This window comes from Lissotriton helveticus, chromosome 4_1 (genome assembly GCF_964261635.1).
Source record: "Lissotriton helveticus chromosome 4_1, aLisHel1.1, whole genome shotgun sequence".
NCBI classification, from domain to species: domain Eukaryota; kingdom Metazoa; phylum Chordata; class Amphibia; order Caudata; family Salamandridae; genus Lissotriton; species Lissotriton helveticus.
The window spans coordinates 1,434,260,530-1,434,275,373 of NC_136063.1; the positions used below are offsets into that span (position 1 = coordinate 1,434,260,530).

Sequence of the window (14,844 nt, forward strand, 5' to 3'; positions counted from 1 at the left end):
GCTTCCTGATTACTTGTAATGTCTAGCAATGGAACTTGATATCAGTCATATCTGCGCATGCTGATATGTAATAAACTGAACCCTGCCTTATGACGAAGGCCTGCTGTAGGGGTGGCTTACATATAGTACATGCTGTGTACTTGCGCATTGCACAAAGGGCGTGTGCAATGTCATTTTTGGAACGGTGTGCACCATTTCATGCATCTGGCAATGGCAGTTTGCATACAGTTTGTGTGTGGGTCCCCCAGGGTGGCATAATACAGGCTGCAGTCCTTAGGGACCCTCTTAAGTACCCATGCCCTGGGTACCATTTGCTAGGGACTTACAAGGCTGCTGAAGGCCTTTCCATTTGGGTTACAATTAAGCATTTGTCTTGTTTTTAGGGGTGGAGCACCGCCACTGGGTCCTGGTTAGCAGGGACCCACCAGTGTACTACGAATTAACATCGGTACTAGTGAGCAAAAAGTGGGTGCGGCCATGTCAAAAAGTGCCACTTTCCTACATGAAAGACCTGCAGATCAAGAGTAATTGAACATTAACTGGAGTGTTTGAGGGTGTGTGGTAGAAGTGGGTATGAGATGTTTATGAAGCAGTGTGCAGGCATGGATAATGGTCTGGGCACCAGATCTTAACCCGTATATGCTTCCTGATGTTGCTGTGGAGCAGAGCATCTATCAAAGCCCTTCCTGGCCCAAAAAAGTGACTTGTCATTGTCTGCCCTTAGCGAGGGACACCGATGTGACTGGGTGGCCTGAGCAGTTCACTATAGTATGGGAGGTGGCAAGATGTTTCAGGTGTTAAGCTATGATGTCACTTCTTGTAGAGGTGGATGCTGGGACCTACAGTGATGTCACTTCCTGTACAGAAAAATGTAGTTAAATGAGAGCTGCTTGTATGGCTTATTTTAAAGCTGCTTTTCGCAGGACACCAGTGGAGCAGAGAAACTAAAATTGTCCTTCAAGGCTAATCCCAACTGGGCATTTAGGATTTCCTTAATACACAAGCACACTGGAAGCTTGGGAGATTCACTGAGGACAAAGTAATGAGACCCCCTCCCCCCATTAGAAAATTCTATTGCAGGACCAGAATGTTCTAGTAGCTCTATAGCCGTTTTGCGTAAATGTAAATGTGCTGGACTTGTAAAGCGCACAGCTGCCCGTAAGCGTCCCGGCGCTTGCTTAGGGAACCCGTCCTGGTATTCCCCTGTGAGAAACCCCGGCAGGGTGTCCACAAGGTGAAAGCCAGGCATCCCGCCGCGAGGGGCCGTAGTGGAGATTAAGCAAGCTATTGCCCAGAGTCGCAGAGTGTGACCCCGTGAGTTGAGTAGGCACCAGAGCGAGAATTGTCGAGTCCGTGGAATTTTGAGCCCGAGACCCGCCGAGGCAGGGAATCGAACCCTGGTCCACGGTCGATCTCAGCTTCCGGGTCTGCCGCCTCTAACCACTGAGCCACTCTTCTCCAGTATGGCCATACCAATCCCTAAAGGGCTTCTTGCCAATCCTTAAAGGTTTTCTCCCTCAATAGGACTTTTTCTATGCCTCTAGTCTAGCCTATAACGTCAGTAGAGTGCATTAAAGACCAGTATAACAAAGAAAAAGCTATGATTCTCATGAGAAATGTAAATATAGTGGACTGGAAAGCAGATATACCCGTTAATAAGAAAATTTGGTACAGTCTAGGTTGTGAAGTTTGGATACTCATAGCATCCAAGTTACTTTAAAAATTATTCTCACCACCGAGACAGGATGTAAAATAAGCTTATTTTTATTAATCAACACCAATGAACAAAGCATTTGTAGTATCTTGTACAGTCAAAGAAAACATTTATGTATTGAACTGTAAAATATGCAGGTGTTTCACAAAAAAAATCCAGGTGCAACTGATAAAAGGGTAGTATAAGGATACCTTTTATAATATTTAACTCACTTCCATTTTACAGCTGAATACTGCAAGATAACCTTTCAGACATCAAAAAAGGGGAGAACCACCCCATCCCACAAACACTTAATTATTTTAATATTTATGTACACATTCACACAACGTTAAAAAAAGGTACAAAAATATCAACACCGAAAGCTTAGTTCAACTATGTTTGAACAAGTTCTCATTGAGAAAATGCAGCTAGGTTATAATTTAACAATCCTGAAATTTAAATATTTGAGAATGTATGGCATGTACAATGAGTATTGAGAATATTGGATATAAATGAATATAACATTTCACTTCCTTCCCCTCAAAACTGTCGTGGTATATTCAAACTTCACCAAATTAGAAATACTGCAGTAATCAATACATCTGCCATGTGCACAAAGGCAACATGATAAATCTTTTTCGAAATGAAATTACCCGACTGGTCTAATTGTGAACATTAAAATCTATCAACCCATAAACAATGAAAATATTGAGACATACCAAAAAAGAAAACATGTACAACATTTAAATCAGTAAGCAAACAAGTGTCCTTGCAGAGAAACATGCACATTACTAAAATATCCAACTATAAAAAAACATGAAAGGTTTAATAAAGCAATATACAAATGGAACCCCCCCCCCCCAACAATATGGAAAATCAACTGCCTAAAATTCAATGCTATAGCACAAGTGGTAAAATGAAAGAATATACAATCTGTTGCTGGTGTTGGATCTTTACAGCTCTTGTGTTGGAGTATGCTTCAGTTGGTCTCCATTAATTGTCACAACAAGAGATCCATCATCACGAAATTAGCTGAAAAGAGAAAAGTTTATTGTAATGATCCCAGTTTAGGAAATGTCATGAAAAATCAGTGTACAGTTTTAAACTACTGACAAGACAAGATGTTAAAAGCAAACAATGACAAAGATGCTTGCCTATAATTTTTGTATCTCATCTTAAGTGCATTCCATTCACAATGTGCAGAAGAAAACATTGGTAATGATCTTTCTGGTGGATACTCTAGTTGCCTGTAGATTTCTCACCTTTTAAATATCACAGGTGTCAGACTAAACTTGAAACCTTTTAATATCTCGCCATGCTGGTAAAGGGTGCCAGCTCCATGCAGATGCCAGTGTGCTATCAAATATCAGTTTCCAATCCATTTTTAAATGCCATTTAAATTACCAAGATGAGAATTACTTTAGATGAAAATCAGGTGCAGTACAAATCATAGAACTGGCATCTAATGTTCTTCTGTAGATTACCCACCTTTTAAATCGATTCCCAAGCAGTACCTTTCCAGGAACTGGGAAAATGGCTGGTTCTACTACAAAATCCCACAGGACTGGATGCGTGGAGTGAGATTCCCTCTACACTTCTGAGTTCAAGCAGTAATACTTTACAAAAACTATGGAAAAGTTCAGGTTGGCTTCTTGCATGGCCGGCACTCCCCTTGACAAAATTGAGGAGATAGGGCTCACTCCACCAGAGTTCAGTCTAACTCACGCCAACGAATAGCACATATTGATGCACAAGATGTGCCATAGTGATAATGTTCTATTGTGGACGGCATGCCCTTAATCTTACCTAGATATCTAATGAACAGTTTGTTGTAAACTCTGAACTCCTTGGATCGGTGGATGGAGAAGCTGACCGCTCCTGGGGTCCAGGCTATGCAGTAGTTTACCTGTAACTCCAGTTCTGTAGTAGGGGTATCGCTGTTATAGTCATAATATAGTGAATAGTCCCGCCCATGTGCGTGGACCCCTGAGCAATCAAAAATAATCTCTTAAGCCGTCTTCTTTGCAGTCCTGCATAGAGACTTAAGAGAAAATTAAGACAAATAATGCAGCCTAACATAAGTAAGGCTACAAAGGCCACCACTTATTCGAAACCATGAAAAGGATAGCCTACCATGTCCGGTTTTACACTGATTACCAAATTTTCCTCACAGGAAAAACTCGCCTTCACCAAAATCCTTGGAATGATAGAGAGGAAGGGTTGGACAGACAAGCCCCCATAGGCTGCCATTATGTGTCTTGAAAAGGGATACCGTGCCTTTAAGGAACTCTCCAGAGACCCTCTGTATCCCATGATGCACAGCCAAGTCCTTATACTTTCAGTTCTTTTTGAAGGTGTATAAAGCAAGGCCTGTAGCATAAATTACAGTACCATATTCTCCACCGGGGAGGAGGGCGGACAATTATGACTATAACAGAGATACCCCTACTACAGAACTGGATTTACAGGTAAGAAACTACTCCTTCTGTAGTAGGGGATCTCTGTGTATAGTCAGTGAATAGAATGGCAAGCCCATCCCAAAACACCAACCCGGCGGTGGAGAAAATGAATATGCTACTTACCAGTATGCATCTGTTCTGGGCATGTAGGGCTACTGACATTAATATCTATAGCATAGATCGCCGCCTAGTGTTGGGTCCGGATGATTGCACATTGTTGTCCTGGAAGAGTCTTCGAAGTATCACGAGATAGGTGGCTCCTCCCCTGGACTACAGTGCGCATGGGCATCGACTCCATCCCCAGATTGTTTTTAGCCATTGTGGCGAAGATGGAGTGTAACAGTGTGAGCGATGACCATGCTAAGAGTAAGTGTAAATTCTGCAGCCGCTACAGGCGCCGGGGAGGAGGGCGGGCGATATGAATGTTAGCAGCCCTACATGCCAAGAACAGATGCATACTGGTAAGTAGCATATTCAGTTCGAGCCATGTGGGCTGCTGAATTCATATCTATAGCATAGAATATACAGCAGTCCCTCCATTAGCGGCAGCCGCCTGTGCCAGCTGCAGACGTTTGAAAAAGTGTTTTTAGAACAGCCTGCCCTACAGCTGCTTTGAGTGCACATCTACACAGTAGTGTTTTGTAAATGTGTGTGGGGTAGACCATGTGGCTGCTCTACAAATGTCTTCTAAAGGGATATTTCCAAGGAAAGCCATGGAGGCCACAACTTGCGGGTGGAGTGGGCTCTTGGGGGGGATCGTCAAAGTGCGCTTAGCCTTGTGATGGCAAATTTGAATACACTTCACGATCCACCTGGCTATACCTGCCTTGGAAATGGGGTTGCCCTTGTGTTGTGCGGAAAAGGCAACAAAGAGTTGTTTCGTCTTCCTAAAATCTTTGGTCCCATCAATGTAGTACATCAAAGCCCTTTTGACATCAAGAGTGTGGAGCATTCTTTCTGCCACTGACTCAGGATTTTGGAAGAACACAGGCAGTTCAATAGTCTGATTGACATGGAACTGTGAAACCGCCTTTGGAAGAAATTTAGGGTTAGTGCGCAGCACCACCCGGTTGGAGTGAATTTGTATGAATGGCTCCTGTACAGTGAGCGCCTGGAGCTCACTAACACGTTCCAGTGACGTAATGGCTATTAGGAAAGCCACTTTCCATGTTAAGAACTGAATCTCGCAAGAATGTAGAGGCTCAAAAGGTGGACCCATCAGTCGGGTGAGGACCACATTGAGATTCCATTCAGGAGCAGGTGGGGTCCTGGGAGGAATGACTCGTTTGAGCCCCTCTAGAAAAGCTTTAACGGCAGGCACTCTGAAAAGGGAGAGATGCTGCCTGTTTTGGAGATAAGCCGCTATTGCGGATAAATGTATTCGAATGGAAGCATATGCCAGATTGCATTTGTAAAGATGTAACAGATAACAAATGATGTGCGTGGACGCGTCAAGCGGGTCTATGTTGTGGTCAACGCAATAAATGACAAACCGCTTCCATTTTGCTGCATAGCATGCTCTGGTGGTGGGCTTTCTTGCCTCCCGTATGATATCCATGCAGTCAGGAGGCAAGTTGAGGAAGCCAAACTCTAAGACCTCGGGAGCCAGATCGCCAGGTTGAGCTGTTGCGGATCTGGGTGCTGAATGTCGCCATGGCTCTGCGTCAAAAGTTTGGGTGTGAGGTGCAGCCTTTGATGCGGTACCACGGAAAGTTCTAGAAACGTGGTGTACCATGGTTGGCGTGCCCACGTTGGAGCAACCAGGATGAGCCTCATAGAGTGTTGCTTTAGCTTTCGTGCCACCAGCGGTATTAGAGGTGCTGGGGGAAAAGCGTACGCAAATTTGACTGACCAGTTCATCAATATCGCATTGCCCTGCGACTGTGGGTGCGGGAACCTGGCGGCAAAGCTTTGGCATTTGGCATTTTCCCTTGTGGCGAACAGGTCTATCCCTGGATGACCCCACTGCTGGAAGTACGGGTGGAGTACTGATGGATGTATCTCCCACTCGTGCATTTGGTGGCTGTACCTGCTGAGCAGATCCGCCATCTGATTGTCCTTGCCTGGGAGGTGTTCTGCCATGAGGAAGATGTTCCTCTGAATGGCCCACTTCCACATGCTCTGAGCCAGATGAGACAACTGTGGAAAGTGTGTACCTCCTTGCTTCTGAATGTAGTACATGGCCATCATGTTGTCCGTCCGGATCAACACGACTTTGTTGCACAGATGTACCGTGAATGCCTTCATTGCCATGAAGATTGCCATCAGCTCTAGGTGGTTGATGTGCATCTTCCTTTGCTGCGTCGTCCATAGTCCCTGCACTGTGTAGTGGAGCACATGAGCTCCCCAACCCTGTAGAGAAGCGTCCGTCGTTAGGATGATCTGTGGAACAGGCTCCTGGAACGGTGGGCCCTTGCAAAGGTTGTGTGGATTCCACCAATGCAGAGAGTTGTATGCACGACCGGTCACCAACACTAGGTCTTTTAACTGTCCGTGAACCTGATTCCACTGACGTGCCAAGCACTCTTGAAGAGGACGCATATGTAGTCTCACGTGCGGGACAATGTAGATGCAGGAGGCCATCATGCCTAACAACTGCATGAACACTCGTGCTGGGAGCGAGTGTTGCGGTCTGAAGTGTTGTATTAGCAATTGAATGCTGTTGATCCTCACAGAATTTGGCTGCGCCGTGGCCGCGAGAGTATCTATCGTCGCACCCAGATACTGCCGCACATGGGCTGGCTGAAGGTGTGACTTTGGCTAATTTAGTGAGAATCCCAGATCGTGAAGGTGAATAGTGTGGGACATGTTGGCAGCGCACTGCTGGGCCGACTTTGCTTGGACAAGCCAGTCGTCTAGATAAGGGTAGACGTGAACTTTTTGCCTCCTGAGGTGTGCAGCCACTGTTGCCAGGCACTTCGTGAACACCCTGATCGCTGTGGTCACTCCGAAAGGGAGGACTTTGAATTGGTAATGCTGATTCTGAATGGTGAATCTGAGGTATTTTCTGTGTGACGGATGTAGTGGAATGTGAAAATATGCATCTTTCAGATCTAATGTTGCGAGGAAGTCCCCCTGATTGAGCAACGGAAGAACCTGCTGCAGCGTGAGAATATGAAAGTGTTCTGAGAGAATGTACTGGTTTAGGGGCCTGAGGTCCAGTATGGGTCGGAGGGACCCGTCTTTCTTTGGGATCAAGAAGTACAGGGAGTACACTCCCGAGCCTCTTTGTTCCACTGGTACGAGCTCGATTGCCCCTTTTTGCAGCATGACGAGCACCTCTTGCGGCAATAAGTGCAAATGCTCTGTGGATATAGGACGGTGTTTTGGGGGGATGTTGGGTGAAGTGGATGTTAACTCCAGACAATAACCGTACTGGATAAGCTTTCTGACCCACCTGTCTGTGGTGATGGATTTCCAGACTGGCAGGAACTGTTGGAGTCTCCCCCCGACCGGTGTTGTATGGTCGGGGGGCAGTGACAAGGCGTCACTGTTTGTTGGCGGAGGATCGGGAGTTGTTGTTTCCACGACCTCTGCCCTTGGCGCTGTTTCCGCGATAGCCACCTCTACTCTGTTTGTTGTATGAGGTTTGTGCACCACTTTTAGTGTACTGTGTTTGCTGGGACATCTGGCCTCTGGAAACACCTCTATTGCTTGAGCAACGAAAAGTACTACCCCTGGGACTGGAGAGCCCCCATAGACTTTGCAGTCTCGGTGTCTTTTTTTATTTTTTCCAGGGTGGTGTCCACCTCAGGTCCAAATAAGTGATCAAGGTTTACAGGCTGATTGAGGATGGTGGTTTGTAGCTCCGGCTTGAACCCGGAGATTCTGAGCCAGGCCTGACGCCGCAACATTACACTTGTGTTAATGGCCCTGGCCGCGGTGTCCGCTGCGTCCAGTGCACACTTAATAGAAGCATTTGAGATGAGTTTCCCTTCCTGAATGAGCATCTCTGCTGCCTCCTTATATTCGTCTGGCAAGTGTTGTAACAGGGTTTCAAGTGTATCAAGTGTATCATAATGTGCCCGGTCATATCTGGCAAAGAGTGCCTGCGTGTTAGAAATGCGCCAGATATTTGCCGCTTGAGCCGCCACCCTCTTCCCTGATGCTTCTAGCACCTTAGATTCCTTGTCAGGGGGAGGAGCATCACCAGTAGTTTGTGAATTTGCCCTCTTCCGGGCATTAGAAAGAACTAGAGAGTCTAACGGCAACCGGCCCTTGATGTAGGTAGGGTCGCCAGGTGCCGGCTTGTACTTTTTTTCAATTCTGGGGTTTATAACCCTGGCACGTGTGGGTTCTTTAAAAATGTCTGCAGCATGTTTTAAGACACCCTTCAGCATTGGCAGAGTCTTTACGGTCTTTTCAGAGGTGGAAAAGGTGTCAAACAGAAAGTCTACTTCAATAGGGTCAGCATGAAGCTGGACGTCATGATTCTTGGCTGCCCTCTCAATAAGCGCATTAAACTGCGCAGAATCCTCAGTATCGGAGGTTTTGACAGTATACACTTGTGTCCGGGGCAGTTTGTGGATCCCCTGGGTCCGCAGCATCTGCCCATGTGTTATGCTGATCTTCAGGATCAGTGTCTGCAGGGTAGTTGTATTCATCAGTCACCTTCCCCAGCCTCCACATCCGAGTAAGTGGGCGAGAGTGGAGCAATGTCCACCAATCAATCAATCAATCATATCATTTATATAGCGCACTACTCACCCGGAGGGTCTCAAGGCGCTGGGGGGAGGGGGTCCGCTACTGTTCGAACAGCCAGGTCTTGAGCTGCTTCCTGAAGGCGAGGTGGTCTTGGGTCAGGCGGAGGTGGGTCGGAAGCGAGTTCCAAGTCTTGGCGGCCAGGTAGGAGAAGGACCTTCCTCCTGTGGTGGTTCTTCGGATGCGGGTGACGGCGGCGAGGGCGTGGCTGGTCGATCAGAGCTGGCGCGTGGGAGCGTAGAAGTTGAGACGGCTGTTGAGGTATCCTGGGCCTTGGTTGTGTAGGGCTTTGTGTGCGTGGGTGAGGAGACGGAAGGTGATTCTCTTGTTGACCGGGAGCCAGTGCAGGTCTCTCAGGTGTCCGGAGATGTGGCTGCGGCGGGGGATGTCCAGGATGAGTCGTGCTGAGGTGTTCTGGATCCGCTGGAGTCTCTTCTGGAGTTTGGCGGTGGTTCCGGCGTAGAGGGAGTTACCGTAGTCCAGACGGCTGGTGACGAGGGCCTGGGTGACCGTCTTCCTGGTCTCGGTGGGGATCCATCGGAAGATCTTGCGTAGCATGCGCAGGATGTTGAAGCACGACGAGGAGACGGCATTGACTTGTCTGGTCATGGAGAGGGATGAGTCCAGGATGAAGCCCAGGTTACGTGCGTGGTCTGTGGGTTTGGGTGCGCTGCCCACGGCGGGGGGGCCACCAGGAGTCATCCCAGGCGGAGGGTGCGGATCCCAGGATGAGGACTTCCGTCATGTCCGAGTTCAGTTTCAGGCGACTGTTCATCATCCACTTGGCAACGTCTGTCATCCCTTCGTGTAGGTTGGCTCTGGCGGTGACGGGGTCTTTGGTGAGGGAGATGATCAGCTGGGTGTCGGCGTAGGAGATGATGCTGAGGTTGTGCTGGTGTGCGATGGCTGCGAGGGGGCTCATGTAGACGTTGAAGAGTGTTGGGCTGAGCGAGGAGCCTTGAGGAACGCCGCAGATGACTTCGGTGGCCTCTGATCTGAACGGGGGGAGGCGGACTCTGTGTCCTTCCGGCGAGGAAGGAGATGATCCACTCCAGTGCCTTCTCCTGGATTCCGACGTTGCTGAGGCGCTGTACTAGGGTACGGTGGCAGACAGTGTCGAAGGCCGCGGAGAGGTCCAGGAGGATGAGGGACGCCGTTTCTCCGTTGTCTAGCAGGGCTCGGATGTCATCGGTGGCTGCGATCAGGGCGGTCTCGGTACTGTGGTTGGCCCGGAAGCCAGACTGCGAGAGGTCGAGGGAGCCGTTCGTCTCGAGGAAGGCGGCCAGTTGCTTGTTGACGGTCTTCTCGGTGACTTTTGCCGGGAATGGGAGCAGCGAGATGGGGCGGTAGTTCTTGAGGTCGGTGGGGTCGGCTGATGGCTTTTTAAGTAGGGCGCTGAGTTCGGCGTGCTTCCAGCTCTCCGGGAAGGTCGCGGTGTCGAAGGAGGTGTTGATGATGTCTCGCAGGTGGGGTGCGATGACAGCGTCGGCCTTGTTGAAAACGTGGTGATGGCAGGGGTCTGTCGGAGATCCGGAGTGAATGGAGTTCATAGTGTTGACGGTGTCTTCGGTGCTGATCGGGGTCCAGGCACGGAGGGTGGTTGTGGGGGGGGTGGTTCGATCGTGGCGTGCGTCGGTTGAATGCTGAAGCTGTTGTGTATGTCCGCGATCTTGTTGTGGAAGTAGGAGGCGAGGGAGTAGCAAAGGTCTTGCGAAGGGGTGATGTCGTTTCCGGCGTTGGGGTTGGAGAGCTCTTTCACGATGTTGAAGAGTTCTTTGCTGTTGTGTGCGTTGTCTAATCGTTCCTTGAATGCGGTTTTCTGGGCGGCGCGGATCAGTTGGTGGTGTTTTCGGGAGGCGAGCTTGAGGGCAGTCATGTTCTCCGGCGTCGGGTCTCTGCGCCAGGTTTTCTCGAGTGCTCTGCAGTTCTTCTTGGAGCTCTTGAGTTCGTCGTTAAACCATGGTGCTTTCTTGCTGCCGGGTCTTCAGAGGGGCGAGGTCGTCTGCGCAGTCGCTGATCCATTTCGTGAGGTCGGTGGCCGCTTGGCTGGGGTTTGTTGTGCTGGTGGGAGGGTTCTTGCTCAGGGAGGTAGTGAGCTGGTCTGCAGTGATCTTGTTCCAGCTTCTGCGGGGAATCAGTTGCTGGTGATGGTGGAGCGTGGTCCTTCTGAAGCTGAAGTGGACGCAGCTGTGGTCCGTCCAGTGGAGTCCCGTGGCGTGGCTGAAGGCGATGTCCTTGCTGGAGGAGAAGATCGGGTCGAGTGTGTGTCCGGCGTAGTGGGTGGGGGTGGTCACCAGTTGCTTGAGTCCGAGGTTGGCGAGGTTGTCCAGCAGGGTGGTGGTGTTGCGATCGTTGTTGTTCTCCAGGTGGAAGTTGAGGTCCCCGAGGAGGATGTAGTCAACGGAGGGAAGGGCGTGCGGGGTGATGAAGTCGGCGATGTCCTCGCTGAATTGTGTGCGTGGTCCCGGGGGTCTGTAGATGAGGGTGCCTCTGAGGGTGGTCTTGGGGTTGACGTGGATCTGGAAGTGCAGGTGTTCGGTGGGTGCGAGGGTATCGTCGGTGTCGGTCGTGATGCGGATGGTGTTTCTGTGGATGATGGCGATGCCTCCTCCGGTCTGGTTGATGCGGTCCCTCCGGATGATCTTTTAGCCGTCCGGGATGGCGATGGCGATGTCGGGCGCTGAGGAGGCGTTCATCCAGGTTTCTGTGAGGAAGGCGACGTCTGGGGCTGTGGTGTCGAGCAGGTTCCAGAGCTCGACAGCGTGTCTGTGGACGGAGCGGGTGTTGAGCAGGATGCACTTTAGGTGGCTGCTGCTGGAGTTCGGCTTGGTGGGTGCTGGTGTAGCGTGGGTCCGGTTGCAGGTGAAGTTGCAGGAGTGGCAGTTGAAGGGTCCGAGGGTGCGTTTCGGTGTGGCTCGGTAGCACCCCGGGGTTCGGCCGGTGTTGTGCGTGGAGTTCTGTGGCGTCGTAGGTCAGTCGGGTCGGCTTCCGTCGGTGGGGGCCAGGGGTCCTGGCACTGGGCGCGGTCGGGCGCAGACGGGCTTACCTTTGGCGCGCCTTCGGCGCACAATCGGCGCGCCCGTTGCGCGTATGCACGGTCGCCATTTATGGCGAAGTGGGAGGGAGGGCGGAGCAGGTGGGAGCGGGGAGGGCACAGAAGGGAAGGGGGCGTGGCCGCACGCAGGCGGCGGGAAGCGGGGAGCGGGTGGGGGGCACGGAAACGGCGCTAAACAGAGCAGGGCACAAAGACAGGACAATTAAAAATATAAATGGCACAGAGCAAAGAAATAAAACGGTACAGGCAGCACAATATACAGTAAACACGCAAACTATGACGGCGGGGTCGACGGGGCGGGCTCAGCGAGGCTGAGGGCAGTAGCGAGGGGACGCACACGCTACAGCTGGTGGCCGTGCGGCGCGGGGGTGTCCTGGGGTCAGGTCACACTCACCTGCGCTGCACGGTCGCCATTTATGGCCAAGTGGGAGGGAGGGCGGAGCAGCTGGGAGGTGGGAGCGAGGAGGGCACCGAAGGGAAGGTGGCGTGGCCGCACGCAGGCGGCGGGAAGCGGGGAGCGGGAAGCGGGTGGAGGGGCACGGAAATCGGCGCTAAACAGAGCAGGGCACAAAGACAGGACAATTAAAAATATAAATGGCACAGAGCACAGAAATAAAACGGTACAGGCAGCACAATATACAGTAAACACGCAAACTATGACGGCGGGGGGCGGGGTCGACGGGGCGGGCTCAGCGAGGCTGAGGGCAGTAGCGAGGGGACGCACACGCTACAGCTGGTGGCCGTGCGGCGCGAGGGTGTCCTGGGGTCAGGTCACCTAAGCACGTGGATTAATCAGTTCAACAAGAACTGTGAAATCCTTTTTCTTCTTCAAAGGAATTGTGTAGGACTCTATAGGCTGTGCCGGTGTGATCTTTCGCTTGTAGATGGAAAGTTTACCGGTGTCGGCGTCGATAAATTGTTCCGACTGCTCCTCCAGTAGGGGTTGTCGATGCTTTGTGCCCACAACTGCAGGGGTAGGCTTCGGCCCCGTGGATACCGTAATGGACGCCTCTACGACCTTCCTGGGCGCGAACGCCTTCGGCGCCACTTTTGGCGGCAGAGTAAACTGAATCGCGCTGTCGACTTTTGCGGTTTGGCAGCAGGCTTCGGGGTGGAAGTATCCTTCGGATCGACCGCGGAAGCCTTGTCCTTAATGCGCTGCAACGAGTCCGACACCTGCTTCGTGAAGGATGCGGACGGTGTCGTCGAGCCAACGGGTGCTCTCGATCCACTACTATGTGCGGACTTGAGGGTAGCAGTACTTTTGGCCTTGTCCGGCCGACGTGGAGGATCGACAGCTTTTGGAGCTCCGAGTCCTTTGTTTGTGTCGACGGCCTTAGGCGTCGACGGCTTTGGTTCGGCGGCCTTGACAAGCGCTTTTGGTGCCCCAGTCTTCGGCTCGACGCCCTTGAGCGACTTCACCGGGTCGACAACCTTCCTTGGCTTCGTCTGCACCGACAGGTCTGAAGACGTTGAGCCGACCAAGGCAACAGGCGCTTTCTGTTACGACGGCGCCTCTACCACTTTTGGTTTTGTCGAGACCGAAGCTTTCTCTTTGACTAATGGCGGCTCGGTAGAAGTGTCCGTAGCCGGGCCCGGAGGCGAGACCGTGGATCTAGGTGCAAGATCTTGGGTAAGGCCATGTGGCGATTCCTCGACCTGAGCCTTAGCTATTGTCCGAACGGGGCATAGCTCTTCGCCTGAGCTATCTTCCGTGGCCCCATAGGCCTCATTGTCGTCTCCTACCTCGTCGACGACTTCTTCTGTATCGAGCATTTCTACGTCTGAGTCTTAGTTGGAGTCGATCTCTGCCGCTGGACTGGAAATCAGCTCTTGAACTTCCTGCTCGTCTGCTTCTTCTCCCTCTATCGAAAATGTTCACCGGGTCAGGTGCAGTCTGCTGGGCCTCCTGGCGCGCCACGCGCTGAAGTCGAATCGTCTTCTTGGAACGAAAACGAGAGCAAGCCATACAGTTGGCTTCATCGTGATCCGGCGACAGGCACTTGTTGCACACCGGGTGGACGTCGATGTGGGGATACTTGGAGTTGCACACGGGGCACCTCTTGAACGGGCTCCGTTCCATGATGTGTCGTCGAATAAGGCTTGTTGCGTTGACTGGGCCTCGAGCACCGAAGAGCCACGCGACTCCTCTGGATGTCAGACTCGGGAACTGAGCCGGAACAGAGCTGGGCACCGAACGCAAGACAATACCGACGATATAGTAAAGGCCTTTGGGCCGAAAAGAAAGTTCTTATCGAATCCGAACTTGAGTGATCAAATATGCATCCGAACCCAATGGCGGAAAAAAAACAATCTGGGGATGGAGTCGATGCCCATGCGCACTGTAGTCCAGGGGAGGAGCCACCTATCTCGTGATACTTCGAAGACTCTTCCAGGACAACAATGTGCAATCATCCGGACCCAACACTAGGCGGCGATCTATGCTATAGATATGAATTCAGCAGCCCACATGCCTCTAACACATAATACCACTTCTGTGCAAACAGATTTCTCAACGAAGCATGCCCAACCTGAGCATCTGCTCTGGCATCAACGTCCAGACAGTAATGCTTAGCAAAGGTGTGGACCGACTTCCAAGTGGCAGCCCTGCAGATCTCTGCAATGGGAACATTACGAAGCAAAGCTGTTGTAGCTGCTTTGCCCCTGGTAGAATGAGCCTTAGGCTTACCTTTTAAGGTCTTGTTAGCCTTCTGGTAACATAACTGGATACAGGAAACAATCCACCTAGAGATGGACTGTTTTGAGGTGGCAAGACCAGTCCTGACCGACCCATAGTTGACAAACAATTGGTCTGACCTACGAATGTCGTTGGTCTTATCCAAGTAGAATTTCAACACCTTTCTGACATCCAGGGAATGGAGAGACCTTTCCGCTGGAGTGGAAGGATTCTGGAAAAACGTAGGTAAAGTTATGGT

The 14,844-nt window shown here is 51.0% G+C and overlaps 1 protein-coding gene across 3 annotated transcripts in view; it reads right to left on the minus strand.

Moving 5' to 3' along the window:
- Positions 1-1,748: 1,748 nt before the first annotated feature.
- Positions 1,749-14,844, minus strand: part of DEK (DEK proto-oncogene) — a 344,099-nt gene continuing 331,003 nt past the window's right edge. For all 3 annotated transcript variants that reach the window (XM_078687983.1, XM_078687984.1, XM_078687985.1), the window contains exon 11: positions 1,749-2,725. In XM_078687983.1, the coding sequence (XP_078544109.1) occupies positions 2,714-2,725 (12 nt within the window). In that variant the 3' untranslated portion in view covers positions 1,749-2,713. The remainder of the gene's footprint in view (positions 2,726-14,844) is intronic.